Consider the following 17,140-nt stretch of genomic DNA (forward strand, 5'->3'; position numbering starts at 1 on the left):
TGTACAGCTAACAATGCTTCCATACAACAAATATAGTTGACCTATTACTTATAGTTTAAGAAAAATAGACCAAAACACAAAAACTTAACACTGAGCAATGAACCGTGAAAATGAGGTCGAGGTCAAATAAAACCTGCGCGACTGATATATAGATCATAAAATATTTCCATACACCAAATATAGTTGACCTATGGCATACAGTATTAGATAAAAAGACCAAAACTCAAAAACTTAACTTTGACCACTCAACCATGAAAATGAGGTCAAGGTCAGATGACATCTGCCCGTTAGACATGTACACCTTACAATCATTCCATACAACAAATATAGATCTATTGTATATTGTATGAGAAAAACAGACCAAAACACAAAAACTTAACTATAACCACTGAACCATGAAAATGAGGTCAAGGTCAGATGACACCTGCCAGTTGGACATGTACACCTTACAGTCCTTCCATACACCGAATATACTAGACCTATTGCTTATAGTATCTGAGATATGGACTTGACCACCAAAACTTAACCTTGTTCACTGATCCATGAAATGAAGTCGAGGTCAAGTGAAAACTGTCTGACGGGCATGAGGACCTTGCAAGGTACGCACATACCAAATATAATTATCCTATTACTTAAAACAAGAGAGAATTCAACATTACAAAAAATCTGAACTTTTTTTTCAAGTGGTCACTGAACCATGAAAATGAGGTCAAGGACATTTGACATGTGACTGACGGAAACTTCGTAACATGAGGCATCTATATACAAAGTATGAAGCATCCAGGTCTTCCTCCTTATAAAATATAAAGCTTTTAAAAAGTTAGCTAACACCGCCGCCGTAGCCGCCGTAGCCGCCGCCGCCGGATCACTATCCCTATGTCGAGCTTTCTGCAACAAAAGTTGCAGGCTCGACAATTATATACCATCTCCTCAGAAATTTTTTTTAATTTTTTTTATTTTTCTTAAAACTTGAGTTTTATTAACATATTTCTTTTAAATTATAGTTAATCTAATTTTTTACTTTTGGCAGTATCATAATACATTGTACATTAGAAAACCATATAGATGTACCATAACAGAAACTTTTTTTATCTAATCAAAGAGCAGATTGCTCTGAGGGATACGATTGCCATTGTTTTTATTGATAGATCATACATATGATTATTATGGATAATATTATTTTCAAAACTAATTTTATTCAACTGCACATGTAAAATGTACGTAATCTGAAGTTACAAAATAGCCAATCCCGGATACAAGTGTATGAACAATGTACTCATTGTGTTTAATTTTTGTACTATCAATTCCAAGTTTACTTTCCACTGCAGTCACAGCAGAGACTCAGAGTGAGAGAAGGTATTTCACTTCGTAAATTCAATCCCTTTGTTTGTTTTTACCTTTAAAAGCAAGACAATCATAAGAATCTGAGAAGTTCCTTAATGTTTAGAATAAAACGATTGATGTGAGGGCAATGCCCTGAGCCACTGGCATAAGTCTACAGATTGCTTGAAAGCAATCTTATCCCCAAAACTATAAAGCATAATCAAAGTATAATGAAACTAAAGATACATACTACAAATTTCTTACATCTTTATGTTTTTGAGTTCACAGTGCATGGTATTTTTTCTGCCATGATAAAAACTTGTTAAGTATATCTATTTACCATAAAATGGTAAATCAACTCAATTAAAAAGTTGTTAAAATTCTAAAGCTAACTAAATATGATCTTGAGGGGAAACATTTATCTTAACTTACATCTGGTAATGCTAATAGATATGCTAAGCCTAGTGAACTATCTACTGGAAACTTTGTTTTGGCTAGCTCTAGCAAAACTGAAATATAAGATGTAATAATTTATTGATATAAAAACTTTTTATACATTAAAAAATGTCATACAATAACTCAAGTATGAAGAGATAGTTAAGGATCTTAAAAGCAGACATTTTCATTTTCTTTTTTGAAAAATGCAACTTTACATTGATCATTTATGTTGCTTTTGAAATATTTTGTTTTCCATTGTAATTGACATTTCTTATATTGATCTAGTACAAAGTCAAATTTTTCTTGAACTGTTACTATTTTTCAAACTTTATGTGTTAGAAGGTGTATAAATTGATATCCTAGATTAAGAAAAAAAACCAATTTGATTAACATTTAAACCTAAATACACAATCTTCATGTTCTTGTATCAGTTTACTAAAAAGAACTTAACATATTGCAAAAAGAAATGAATAAAGATGTAGGAAACACATCAATGATATAATTGTTCCCCCTATTTAATTTAGCCTACCTTCAGGTGATGATTGAGTAGTCTCCCCTTCTGTTAACATTTCCTCCAGTTTAGCTGTTCTTAGTATGCTTTCACTTAAAGCTGTGGGACTACAAGCAGATTTACCCCTTGTATAATCTACAACAGCCTGAAAAATATACCCCTACATGTAAGGCTTGCAAAATGTATGAATGTCTACCAAAACAAGTGAAACTGCGAGCTACTGCTCACTGATGATACCCCCGCCGCAAGTGGATAATATTAATAGTGTAAAAATATGCAAGTGTTCGGTAAACAGGAAGTTGTCAAGTGATGAATCTGAAAACGCATCACACAGTATAGCTGACTTATATAAATCCTGAAACCAAATTTCAGAAATCCTTGTATTATAGTTCCTGAGAAAAATGTGACGAAAATTTTCAAGGCACTGGCTACGGTTACATGGAAATGTAACAATAATAAAAATATTATTGTTACATTGGAGACTAATTTCCGGAATGCAAAGTTGGGCAAGGAACCGAATAATTACGAATGTAACAATAATTACTGAGGCTACGTTTACATTACGTTATTGTTACATGAAAACCAGCAATGTACGCTATATTTATTAAACTTAAATCTTCTATAGTTGTACTTTCATATATGTACTAAACAATACTTGTAATACTGATAAATAATAAATAGTATTATTCAACAAATAGTGTTAAGGGTGAAAAAAATAAAACTTGGGATGCTTTTAAAACGAAACTGAAACAATATGAAGACATAAATTTCATACAGCTTTACAACTTGACGCAAATTGATACATCGAAAGCAAAGTTTGCCAACTGTAACTTAAATACAAAGAACTTCTGTATGTACACGTATCCGTGGAGGACGTAATTTCGTTCATCAAAAATGTGTCGGACTTTAAAAACCATGAAAACCACTTAATCATTGTTAATGGATTTGTAGAAATTGTCATTGTAAATAAAAAGTTACAGTAAATAAATTGTATGTAATAAATGTATGTATTGTAAATATAAAATAAAGGTCTTCAACTTTTATTATTTAGTACATATTACTAGTCCCATCGTACATTGATGTTTTTCATGTAACAATGACGCAATGTAACTGTAGCCTCAATAATTATTGTTACATTCGTAATTAAACAGGTCCTTACCCAACCATGCATTCCGGCATTTAGTCTCCAATGTAACAATAATATTTTTATTATTGTTACATTTCCATGTAACCGTAGCCAGTGCCAATTTTCAACTTGGCTATCATGTGTAAAATCATACAAGTGTTCGGTAAACAGGAAGTTGTCTAGTGATGAATCTGAAAACGCATCACACGGTATAGCTGACTTATATAAATCCTGAAACCAAATTTCAGAAATCCTTGTACTGTAGTTGCTGAGAAAAATGTGACGAAAATTTTCAACTTGGCTATCATGTGTAAAATCATACAAGTGTTCGGTAAACAGGAAGTTGTCTAGTGATGAATCTGAAAACGCATCACACGGTATGGCTAACATATATAAATGTTGATACCAAATTACAGAAAGGGTGGATGTGTAGTTCCTGAGAAAAATGTGACGAAAATTTTCAACTTGGCTATCATGTGTAAAATCATACAAATGTTCGGTAAACAGGAAGTTGTCAAGTGATGAATCTGAAAACGCATCACACGGTATGGCTAACATATATAAATGTTGATACCAAATTACAGAAAGGGTGGATGTGTAGTTCCTGAGAAAAATGTGACGAAAGTTTCATGGGACGGACTGACTGACGGACGGACTGATGGACGGACTGACGGACGGACTGACAGACAGAGGTAAAACAGTATCCCCCCCATTTTTAAAGCGGGGGTATAAAAATACTTAGTGCATATATAAAAAGATTTGTAAAATTGTCTCTGCATCTCAATCAATATTGGATACATTTAAGAGCCTTAATTTTTGTTCATCAATGCATAAAAAATGAATTCACATAGAGAAGAAAAATTTAAAAGAAAACAATTCAACAGAAGACAAAAAACAAACCATCAATTTCAAAATTTTCCTCAAGAGAAATCTCTAAATTCAAAAGCTTGACATGTTTGAGAGAAAAAAATAGTTATTTATTTGATAAGTTTAAAGTAGAAACAAATCCATCTACATATTAAAAAGCATCGTTCTTATCAATTTACTACCACTGGTATGAAAAATGTGAATAAGTAATCTAAGTAAAGGAAAGATCATGTGAGCCATAGATTTGTTATCATTTTCACATGGCCATGACAGTAATATTTCTTATTTTATCACAAATTAGGAACCCACTTTCGCGGCCTACTTGCTCACTAGCCAAACATTACTATATTATAAGCTGGCCAAAAAATTATGATTCTATGTAAAATAATATTAAGTCTTTAATACTGCTAAGATCCAACCAGGTGCTCCGCAGGGTGCAGCTTTATACGACCGCAGAGGTCGAACCCTGAACAGTTTGGGCAAGTATGGACAAAACATTCAAGCGTGATACAGCTCTGAATTTGGATTGTGATCAAATTTTTGACATTACATGGTTTTTTTTTACACAAAACAAATGTCAAGATTTTACAAATCAATTAAAGATTTCTTCTTCAAACTTTTTAAATCTAAAATTAAATAGTTGACACAGCATAGGTTTCTGACACAGAATGAATGTGGTCTAATTAACTTAAAAGTTTTTTTTTGCTTTTGAGCAATCACTATGCTGTTGAATATTAATCCTCTCAAAAAAATGTTTGAAGAAATTTTCTTTTTATTTATGAAATCTGAAATGAGAAAAATCTACCCCTCCCTTTTTTCACATCCCCGTTTCCCTTTTTCCAAAACTGATATCAATTCAAATTTCTAATGGAGTTTGCAACAATAACTACTCTTTTAAATACTAAAATATTAAAATGTAAAATAAAGTGCTTGTTATCACTGAATGGTAAAGATTGGTTGGTAGTAAAAGTGAATATACATTGTTTATTGTATAAAACAATAAAAAAAAACTTCATCAGCAACATTTTATATTGGCAAATTTCCAATGAAGTTATTTATATAAAGTTATTGGCAAATAAAAATAGAAAATGACATCATAGTCATGTCTGGCAAATGTCCAACATACATTATCTAAAAACATTTTAGATAAGATAAGGAAAAAAAGCTTCATCAGCAACATTTTATATTGGCAAATTTCCAATGAAGTTATTTACATAAAGTTATTGGCAAATAATAATAGAAAATGACATCATAGTCATGTCTGGCAAATTTCCAACATATATTATCAACTACTATTCTATACAAAGAAAGATAACTCCAATTGAAAATTAATTGCTATTGCACAATATTGTGCAATTAGATATTTCTTGCTATTGTGCAATACTGTGCAATTGGAAATTTCTTGCTATTGCACAATACTTGATATGGAATTCTGATTTGGACCAACTTGAAAACTGGGCCCATAATCAAAAATCAAAGTACATATTTAGATAAAGCATATCAAATAAGCCCAAGAATTTAATTTTTGTTAAAATCAAACTTAGTTTAATTTTGGACTCTTTGGACCTTAATGTAGACCAATTTGAAAACTGGACCAAAAATTAAGAATCTACATACACAGTTAGATTTGGCATATCAAAGAACCCATTTATTCAATTTTTGATGAAATCAAACAAAGTTTAATTTTGGACCCCCATTTGGACCAACTTGAAAACTAGGCCAATAATTAAAAATCTAAGTACATTTTTAAATTCAGCATATCAAAGAACCCCAAGGATTCATTTTTTTGTTAAAATCAAATTAAGTTTAATTTTGGACCCTTTGGACCTTAATGTAGACCAATTTGAAAACGGGACCAGAAATTAAGAATCTACATACATAGTTAGATTCGGCATATCAAAGAACCCCAATTATTCAATTTTTGATGAAATCACACAAAGTTCAATTTTGGACCCTTTGGGCCCCTTATTCCTAAACTGTTAGGACCAAAACTCCCAAAATCAAACCCAACCTTCCTTTTATGGTCATAAACCTTGTGTTTAAATTTCATAGATTTCTATTTACTAATATACTAAAGTTATGGTGCAAAAACCAAAAATAATGCTTATTTGGGCCCCTTTTTGGCCCCTAATTCATAAACTGTTGTGAACTCAACTCCAAAAATCAATCCCAACCTTCCTTTTGTGGTCATAAACCTTGTGTTAAAATTTCATTGATTTCTATATACTTATACTAAAGTTATTGTGCGAAAACCAAGAATAATGCTTATTTGGGCCCTTTTTTGGCCCTTAATTCCTAAACTGTTGGAACCAAAACTCTTAAAATCAATCCTAACCTTCCTTTTGTAGTCATAAACCTTGTGTTAAAATTTCATTGATTTCTATTCACTTTTACTAAAGTTAGACTGCGAAAACTAAAAGTATTCGGACGACGACGACGACGACGTAGACGACGACGCCAACGTGATAGCAATATACGACCAAAAAATTAAAATTTTTGCGGTCGTATAAAAACTTACATAATCAGGATGACTTGATGTAATAAATTCTTCATAAAATGGATGACATCCTTGCTTCTCAAACTTGTCATTATCATAAACAACTGTCTCAGAAACTTGTCGTCTGGTTGGTTGTTTCAATGATTTAATTGTTTTTTGCCACCATTTTGTATCTGCAACTGTTGACAACACAGCTTTTGTGGTCTTAGTTGTTGAGGACAGAATCTCTGTCGTATGCTGCAGAGCAGCTGTTGCAGACAGTGGCGCCCTCTCAGATGATTTGTCATCAACTTCCATGTCAGTGTGAATAGTGCTGTATAGCATCTACAATTAATACAAGATATTGAAATAATTTATCAGACTGCATCACAGTCTAAGGCAAATATACTTATACAACTTTCACCATAAAAGTACCGGTAGGGGTTGAAGGTCAATTTTCGGGACATTTATGATTGGGCATTTATTCTATAGGAATTCTAGAATAACACTTATCAGTACACTGCTGTAATGATTGATTTTTCAAAATGCAAGAAATGAATAGTTTAGTTTTTCAGAGTTATGATATTCACTATTTACCTTTTCCAGATGACATCCCTTCCTACCCCCTTTATACATCTTACCTAAGTCAAATGAGTATAAATTTATTCCCCGTTATCTAACAACTGTCCACACTTTTGTAGAGTTATGGATCATAATCAAAATTTAACGAAATAGCACATAAAAATAATTCCTTCCTGAAGTTGGATACTCGTACTAAATTTTGCAAGAACATATTTTTTAAAAGAAAACTATGTTAATAATTGAAAATATTTTCACCATCTACATTTCTCTATTTTAAATCGAAGTATGGTTTTTGTAAACACAAAAAAATATACCCTGAAGCTTAAATGCAAGGATTATATACATCTACAAAGTATCAAATAGTAAAATATGATTCAACATCTGAAATTTAATGCTGCACAAATCTTCAATGTGTTTTAAAATACCAAAACAGTAGCTGAGTAACCACTTTGTAAAACTTATATTCTTTTGCTTGAAAGAAGCAAGGGAATTATTATAGTACCTGAGTTTCTAGGACAGCCTTGGCCTGTAGTATAGGTTCTATCATATCTGCTGGACAGTACGCTAATGAAAACGACAACAAATCTGCCCTACAAAGTAAATCAAATTCAGTTATTTTTGCCACTAAACTGTATTAAATGACATTTATTTTCAATTTAAAAAGTTCCAAAGGGGAATAACTTAAGCAAAATCCAGTAAATCAGCTTGTAAAATTCACATGCTTTACTACGAATGTTTTCAACCAATATTAATAGTTTCATTTCAAATATGCAGAGATAGATGGACATAAGGAAAACAATGTGAACATCCTCTCTGGAAAGTAAGAAAACAAACTAAAAAGTTCTGAACGGAAGTCTACTTTTTCATTATCTAGGCATGGTGCCACTATAAAGAACATTCATCTTACTTGGCTGAAATATCTTTAAAATCTTCAAAGCTGGCTAGATCTACACATACATCCCACACAGGACCATGCATTCTTTCAATTAAATCCTGGCATACTTCATAGGCAAAACTACAATCATGAGCCTGAAATATCCCAACAAAAAATACAGTATAATGTTTTTAAGCTTTAAATGTAAAGTCTGGGTCTAGATAGTAATGTCAAGTTTTCATAAATGCCAACTTTGAAAATCACCATTGAGGTTTTAGTGTGTGACAAAAATTTCAAAGGTTACAACTCTTTGCAAAATTTGTTGCATGAGCTGTTTTATGCTCTTGCAAAAATGCTATTCCTTTTTTTCATTGTTTTATGTAACCTTTTTATTCTCTAAATGAAACTTTAATGCTTCACAAATATTAATCATCTAAACAAATACTATAAGTGGATGTGTAAGCATGGCAATTTTCAAGTTTGGGTTATTTTTGCTTTTTTCATGGTAACAATAAAAATATCCTACTACAATATTGATGTGATGGGCAAACTTATCATCATGTCAAAACATAATGTGTGTGATGATAAAAGTATCATAGTCAAATATCTTAAGTTAAAGACTTTATATATACCTTAACTGCACCTCTAGCTATCAAATGGAGAACTTTTCCTTCCCTCAAACTGTTGTTTCCTTTCTCTATTTTCAGCAAATGACTTAATCGCATTAACTGAAAATAAATATAAATTCAAGCATATACTCATTTAACATAAAGCAGAACAAATGATTTACAGCCGATTGCATTGAGTGTGTAAGTAAAGGTAATATTTTTGGTTAGCTTGCTTGCTAAGTGATTATTAAGTAAGGTATATTACCCTCTTTTGGAAGTAGTCTAGTCCTACAGACAGACAGATCGGTTATCTGTTGGAATAGTCTATCTTAAATGAGGGTTGATTACCTAATCTAATAATGACTTCACCGTTCAGTTAGCAAGCAAGCTAACAAAAGATATCACCTTTACCTACACACTCAATGCAATTGGCTGTAAATAAGGAGACTTTTCTCTATACATCTTTACTGCTGTATTTTTATCATATGAATAAATGTTACATCTGACTCTTCGTTTATTATCAAAGTATAAATATGTACTCTTATCTTATTTATTAAATCACTTTTGGATGTTTATAGTTAAAATATGTAAATTATACAAAGGGTTAATTAGCCAACAACCCAACAAAATGTTACCAAACAGATAAACAGCTAAAGCTGAATCCTTTCAAATTAATTTTCTCCCGATAAAGTAATGTTGCTGCTACAGCACATTTTAGTGTAGCTCATTTTCAAATACTGTTTAATTCACTCATTATATTAAATACTGAGGATTTTTTTTTATTGGTACAAACTTACATTGATTGAAAGTATTTGATTTTGTGGTTTTTCAAAAGTTTGCACACCAGGCAATAGGAAATTGGTACTTCGTTGAAAACATTAATTCATGGTTCATCTATCCCCATGAAATCCATCAAAAAGTACTCCATAAATAATAATGAATCTACAATATTGAATGATTTTGTGCCAAAATAACCATTCCTTGTCATATGAATCAAATTTCATAGTGATACAAGATAACATCATTGAAAACCTACCTTTTTCTGTTGTTTGTATGATGTATCTTTGGTACTAAGACATTTCTCAATCAATTCTATTCTATCTTTAGTCTGTCTAACTACAATAAATATAACAAAACTCTTTAAAACAGAATTTAGTGCAATCACACTGTCATTGTATATTATATGATTGATGATATAATAGAATTCAATTTACAGCAGATGCTTCTCATTTGAAAATCTTTCAAAAAATCTTTTAAAAAAATTTGCTTCAATTAAGTAAAAATTATGACATATTTTTCTGTTTACCTTTATTAAGAACTATATTTTCTGTTATGATTTCAAACAGTAATGTTGTCTTTTGCAAATCTAGATTTAGTATCTTTATTGATGATCTTAGACCAAGTCACTTGAATACGACGGATAAGGATCTTCTGCTTTTTATTTGTGACCATATGTATGGTAATTTGTCTGTATATCATTGACAAACCATTATCTATTATCAATTACCTTGTGCTGGTATAATTGATACACCAAAATCGTCCAACATAGCAAGAGAGTTTATCAAATCCAGTTCTTCTTGTATCAAAGTAGGTGTGTCTCTTATCAAATTTAAGCATATCCTGCAATACAAAATATTTAGATTTAGAAATATTCTTTTAAATTACAAAAAATGTATTGTGGGTTCATTACCGTTAGTGAGATTCCAATTTTTGTGGCTTTCGTGTGTACCAGTAAACCAGAAATGCAAATGTTTTAATGACCTACATATTTTCTAGAGACTTTTGTAAAACCGCAAAATCATATATTTACAGAAAAACTATTTTTTCCTTTCATTCATGCAAAATTAGAATTCAGAAAAATTAAAAGATACACAGTAAACAAATCTATCTTTGGTGGTTAAAAATTGAGATACATGTAGCCAACATTTGAACTTAAGTAGATAAATGTGTTCTGTTCTCACTATAAACACAACCTATTTGTTTTAATTGTATTGTGTAATTCTTAAATAAATCAAGTATCTCCCAGTTATCATTACCCTTGAAATTATAACACACCGAATCAATTGCAAAATCAAAGCAAATTATGCACTATTTCTTTCAACAGTTTTGTTTAGTTTAAAATTATACAAAAACAAGAATGTGTCCATAGTATATGGATGCCCCACTCGCACTTTCATTTTCTGTGTTTAGTGGACCGTGAAATTGGGTTAAAAACTCTAATTTGGCATTTAAATTTGAAAGATCATATCAAAGGGAACATGTATATTAAGTTTCAAGTTGATTGGACTTGAACTTCATTAAAAACTACCTTTACCAAAAACTTTAACCTGAAACTTGCACTGTCATTTTCTATGTTCAGTGGACTGTGAAATTGGGGTCCAAACTATAATTTGGCATTAAAATTAGAAAGATCATATCTTGGGCACATGTGTACTAAGTTTCAAGTTGATTGGACTTCAACTTCATCAAAAATTACCTTGACCAAAAGCTTTAACCTGGAACTTGCACGATCATTTTCTATGTTCAGTGGACCATGAAATTGGGGTCAAAACTCTATTTTGGCATTAAAATTATAAAGATCATATCTTGGGCACATGTGTACTAGGTTTCAAGTTGATTGGACTTCAACTTCATCAAAAACTACCTTGACCAAAAACTTTAACCTGAAGCGGGACGAACGGACAAACGAACGAACAGACAGATGGACGAACAGACCAGAAAACATAATGCCTCTCTACTATCGTAAGTGGGGCATAAAAACTATGATGATATCAAAGGTAGAAGATCTTATAATATTTAGTGAGATCAAAATTTGTTTAGTATATGATTGATTGATTGTTGAAGTTTAACACAACTGTTAGCACAATCAGCTATATCATGGCAGCCATCTTTTATTGGAAGAAGAGACCAGAGTGCCTGAAGAGAACATTGACCTTTGACAGGAAAACTATCAATCCTAGTCAATCATAGGGTTTGAACTTGTAACCTCAATGTTGGAAGGTCAGTGATTGCTGTAGATGAACTAGTAAGACAACTCTGAGGGGGGTCTCATTGGGGGGTTCCGATCCCGGATCCCGCTTACTGTTTTGTCAGATTCCCGTATCCTGCTTACACTATGTACGTAAGCAGTTTTCATTTTTTTGTCATTTCCCTGGTCCCGCTAGACATCATTTCCCGTTTTCACAACACAAAAAATTGACAATCCGGCGTCACGCTTAGACCCCAATGAGACCAACTCTGAGGTCACTGGTGTTATATATATGAACAATTGTTAAAATTACCTGGCAAGATCTATGCATGGATCTTTCATATCTGTAGAAGAATCAAAATACTCCTGTGCTGATGAGATGACTAGCTGTATGGCTCGTTTATATGACACCTTTAAATTCTTTGTGTAAGATTGAGTTGGAAGACTCTCATTATTACTTCTTTCTATGTACTCTCCAGCTAAAGTTATACTCTCTCTTCTGCCAGAACACAGCAAGCTTTCAGTGAATATCTGAAAAAGAAGGTGGCGCTTTTAAAAAACAAATTCAGAGTTAATATTTCTTTTATAAAGCATAGTTGGAAACCACCTAATAAAAAAATTTAAGGGTTTCAATTATATTTTTTTATGGCAAACACGAGGATGTTTTCTTTTGAAACTGTATCATATTTCTAAAAGATTTCTCAATATTGAGCAGCTAAACCATTCCAAAATTATTACTATGATTTAAAAAATTGCATGATGGTAATTCAAGAAGGTAAATATCTTTGAAAAACAAAATACTTTACACAAATTCTTTTTCAATAAATGTAAATAATGAAGAAAATATATATTTAATAATCAATAGTAAAAGTTCACCCTAACAACTTGTAGAAACTATACCATTCACCTACTTCATGACACAGACCAGACGACAGACATCTGTACACCTGATTTTGTAACTGTATGACATCATCATGTAACTTTCTCCATGCAATTTCTGATAATGGTTCACTTCTGTCAATCATAAAATCAAAAATAAAAATTTCAGAAAACTACACAAACATAATTCAAGCTATCAATTAAAAGGAATTTTAAGTTTCAGAATATGAATACATTTGACTTAATGAAAATTAAGATCTGTAATTTCAAATTTGAGGTTCCATCTTTTTACTAATGTATTCAAATTTTTATACATCAATTTTGGTATATATTTTGGTATATATAAGATTGTACCTGATAAAGCCAGAAAAGCTTTGTTTGCACGGAATCAAATTATAAAATATTATTGCTGTTACTGTTTTCTAAAGAGTATGTAAGGACATATGCCATACTATAAAAATTTAAGACTGATGTTTCCTGACAAACATATTAAAGAATATCATATACACTTCTGTGTTGACATGACCTATCATTGATATGGACATATTCAGAAATTTTAACTGTTTACCAAATTTGTATTTTTCAAAATACTTAGCATTATCTACCCTAGGAACAAATTACTTGAGCTGTATCTGGCAAAAACTTTCCTTCAGACTTTTGATTCGTCAATACTCTTCACATTCATACTTGATTTGACCTTTATACATTTTTGATTCAAGCGTAATTTAGGGTCTTTTGTAGACCAAAACTTCATTTGGCATACACAATTATAAGCCTTGATGAGTTTTTTTTTATATAGTGTTTGATTTTTTCCAGGTGATAGGTCCAGAACACCAATGTACACCAATGTAAAAAATATTAATCAACTCATTAATCAGACATTATTCACATTTAAGTCTGAAAGTTAGTATAGTAAAAATTAGGTAGTTTCTTCAGACAACTCTATAAGAATTATTTTACCTTTTGCCAGCAGCTCTTGTCAACCTTATCATTAACATCTTGGCATCGTCTGCATCTTTCTGTAATAAAAAAAATCGTTGGAAACATTTATACAAAACAAACGCACTGGTCAGACAAATAAAATTACTAGATTCAAGATTATATGAACAAAGTAAGAAAATTGCAAAAAATAAAATCATAAGAAAACCAAAGTAACAGCAATGAGGAAAAAAATAAGGACATGTGCACAATGGTTTGAAGCAGTACTTAAAGGGAAATAACTTAAGTTATTACAATTTAAACTCTAATGAAACATAACAAATGTATGAGTACGGAAAAGTGGAATTGCAAATAGCTTAAGAAGCAGGTAAGTGGAAACATTGAAGTAAAAATGCAAAAAAAAAATCACTTTAAAAAAATTGATTTACAAAATATCAAAAAATCTTATTCAAACAATTTATACAATACCTCTGTTTCTAGGATATAATGTAGAGGTTTCTTAACATCCTGTTCATGTAAAATCTTTAATGAACTGAAAAACAAAACAAATGATCATATTCTGAAATTGAAAATGATTGGAGACAGTTTTGTTGTTATCAACATGGGTAAAAAAAAAATTTACACAGTTTTTTGTCATACTTCAAGTTATAAACATGCTATTAATTGAACTTTCTTAACCAATTTAAAAATATTATTTTCATGTTACTTTGTAGGCAATCAATATATCCTTACATAATTCTATCCTCATTTGAAGATAGATGTGATCACTTTTAAAAAATTATAAGAACAGTTCATTGTACTGTATTTAGAACAGGCTATTATTTGAACTTGGAATTATTTTTAATTATGGAATTTGCTTGATTTCTTGTTATTGAATTTTTTAATAAATTCCATGTTTATTATGTACTTAAATGTTCTGTGCTGCGCACAACACTTTCTATTACAAGGAAAATAGTATATTTTCAATAGAATGTACTGTGCCGCGCACAACACTATCTAACCAAAATACATTGTATGGAAAGTGTTATTAACCGCTCAAAAGATTATAATACCAAATAAACATGGAATTTATTAAAAATTTTAAACACAAGAAATTATGCAAATTCCATAATTGAAAATAATTCCAAGTTCAAATAATAGCCTGTTTTAGGCAAAATTACCCCAAATGTCTTTCCAGCTTGTCTATTTCCTTGTGCAGTCTTATTGATTCTTTTGTTTCTTTCCTGTAAAAATGTTTTCAAGATAATGCATCAAAATAAAAATACCAAATGTGTTTCAAAAAAAAAAATATCTTCAGCAATTTTTTAGCAATAAAACGAAAAATATCAGAATTGTTCCATTAAAACATATATGATACTGACAAAAATGGGGTAATATCCAATAAAGGCAGATTTAGAATTTCACTTTAATTTTCAGTTTACTAAAGTCTTTGACACAACTTCTAGTAGAGATTTCAAAAAGCCTTCTCTGGGTCCCATGTATGGTTTATTGAACAGCCCTTAGCATTAAGTCACAATAATGAAATATTTTTGGAAGTGAATTTAACGACATAATTGAGTTCAACTGTTATATCTTTCTTCTGCAATGTCATAACTGTACTAGTTGGGTTTACATATGTATGTAATTAATCAATTCAATACATATCCACTAAAGCCAATGAATAGTGTATTAGGGAGCTACCATTTGATTTTTATGGGGGGGGGGTTAGGATGAAAAATTTTGTCCTGCATTTTTTTTAGCTGTAATCTCTGTCCTGCCTTTTTATTTTTGACTCTGTTCGGTCCTGCCTTATATTTTAAAGTTTATCCTGACTTTTTTTACCTAAATTGTCGTCCTGACTTTTTTTTTGCAAGTGTCTCATCCTGCCTTTTTTTTTTTACTCAAAACTCCTGTCCTGCCTATTTTTTTCAAATTTCATCCTAGCCCCCCCCCCCCCCCCTAAAAATCAATGACTCCTACAATCATTACTGGATTTAAATGAAACTAAGAGATAATTATCTGTGAAATTTGCATTGTAAAAGTATTTGAGAACAAGAAAATAGTCATTTTGGTATCCTTACCCATATCCTTTCTGTGGAAGACATTGAAAAATTTCTAAAGCTAAATCTAATTGATCATCCCTACAAAATAAAATGACAAATCATATATTTGTATGAACTTCATCTGCATAACAAACTTGAAATTTGCATTTTTAACAGAACAAATTAGTTCAAGCAATTAAACATTAATGATATAAACTGAAAAAGATGTAACAATACCTTCAAACTAGAAATGTTTTCAGACCATTTTTGTACACCAGTTTAAAATGAAGATTGATACATGTAAAAATGGTCATAGTTTTCTTTGTAAACAAACATAAGTCTGAATGAAAAGCATTACTTTACAAAGATTTCACTATCTGTTACTTCAGGTGTGAAATAGTGGTATTGCTAATATCTGTATAAAGAAAGAGCAAACAGTTTTCTTACATAGATCATTCAATATCTTAGTAAAATATATATTGGTAATATACATATATTTTAGATAAATATTTAAAACAAAAAAGGTGTACAACATACCTGCCACAAACATATAGAGCTTCTAGGGCCATGGACATGACATCATCCTGACTTGATATAATAGGTCTTTTTTGCTGAAAACGGATAAGATAATGTATTCTTACATAAGTTATCCCAAACGGGCTTATAAAAGAGGAACACAAATAACATATCCAAATTAAAAATCACCATTGCTATTTCTATTAATTAATAAAAAAAAAACGTTTGAGCATTTTTGAACTGCAGAAGACCACACAATAAAGATGTAAAACCTTTAGGGTTATTAAATGTTTTTAAAGAACTGAATTTTCAAAGAATTTAAATATGTTAAAATTTGGATACTTTACTTGATGAAGCCAATCATACAAGGTCTTATAGGCTTCCAAATTTGTGAAAAATTGTTACACTTTGAACCTCAAAAGCTTAACCGCTCTGTGAAAATGTCTCAGCTTTGTAACAATTCATGTTTTTTATTTTGTTTTCTATTTGGTCGGTTTGTTGTCTCTTTGACACATTCCCCATTTCCATTCTCAATTTTATCATAAATATCCAAGTTAATGATGATGACTAGGAATGGAAATACAGTCTACTATTATCGTCTTAAAATTATCAATTCAATCTTTACAATGTTTAAATCTAATTTAAGAATTACTTCTCAACAAAACTCACAGTCGTTTTAGATGCTTCAAATATTTTAGTTGGTAGTGTAAGATCGGTCTTAGCTTTTGTGACAATGTAATCTCTTAGTATTGAAGTAAAGGTCCCTGGCTGTCTGTGTTCACACTGATGAAGGAAAGGTACCAGCCATTTGTGTAGACACTTTGTGTACATTTCTGTTGATGCCTGAATAAAAAATAATATTACAATAATATACATGTATAATATCTGTCATTTGTGTAGACACTTTGTGTACATTTCTGTTGATGCCTAAATAAAAAATAATATTACAATAATATACATGTATAATATCTGTCATTTGTGTAGACACTTTGTGTACATTTCTGTTGATGCC

General features: G+C 30.9%; 1 protein-coding gene across 1 annotated transcript in view; it reads right to left on the reverse strand.

Annotated features, from left to right (window-relative positions):
- LOC139521944 (NBAS subunit of NRZ tethering complex-like) overlaps positions 1-17,140 on the reverse strand; it is a 59,879-nt gene that overhangs the window by 38,134 nt on the left and 4,605 nt on the right. Inside the window, exons 4-19 of the mRNA XM_071315760.1 lie at positions 16,798-16,971; positions 16,150-16,223; positions 15,652-15,711; positions 14,752-14,814; positions 14,060-14,123; positions 13,613-13,671; positions 12,685-12,787; positions 12,087-12,304; positions 10,313-10,425; positions 9,842-9,921; positions 8,830-8,925; positions 8,231-8,352; positions 7,826-7,913; positions 6,784-7,086; positions 2,291-2,417; positions 1,756-1,832 (exon numbers count right to left, since the gene is read on the reverse strand). Of these exons, the coding sequence (XP_071171861.1) occupies positions 1,756-1,832; positions 2,291-2,417; positions 6,784-7,086; positions 7,826-7,913; positions 8,231-8,352; positions 8,830-8,925; positions 9,842-9,921; positions 10,313-10,425; positions 12,087-12,304; positions 12,685-12,787; positions 13,613-13,671; positions 14,060-14,123; positions 14,752-14,814; positions 15,652-15,711; positions 16,150-16,223; positions 16,798-16,971 (1,821 nt within the window). The remainder of the gene's footprint in view (positions 1-1,755; positions 1,833-2,290; positions 2,418-6,783; positions 7,087-7,825; positions 7,914-8,230; positions 8,353-8,829; positions 8,926-9,841; positions 9,922-10,312; positions 10,426-12,086; positions 12,305-12,684; positions 12,788-13,612; positions 13,672-14,059; positions 14,124-14,751; positions 14,815-15,651; positions 15,712-16,149; positions 16,224-16,797; positions 16,972-17,140) is intronic.

This window comes from Mytilus edulis, chromosome 4, assembly GCF_963676685.1.
Source record: "Mytilus edulis chromosome 4, xbMytEdul2.2, whole genome shotgun sequence".
NCBI classification, from domain to species: domain Eukaryota; kingdom Metazoa; phylum Mollusca; class Bivalvia; order Mytilida; family Mytilidae; genus Mytilus; species Mytilus edulis.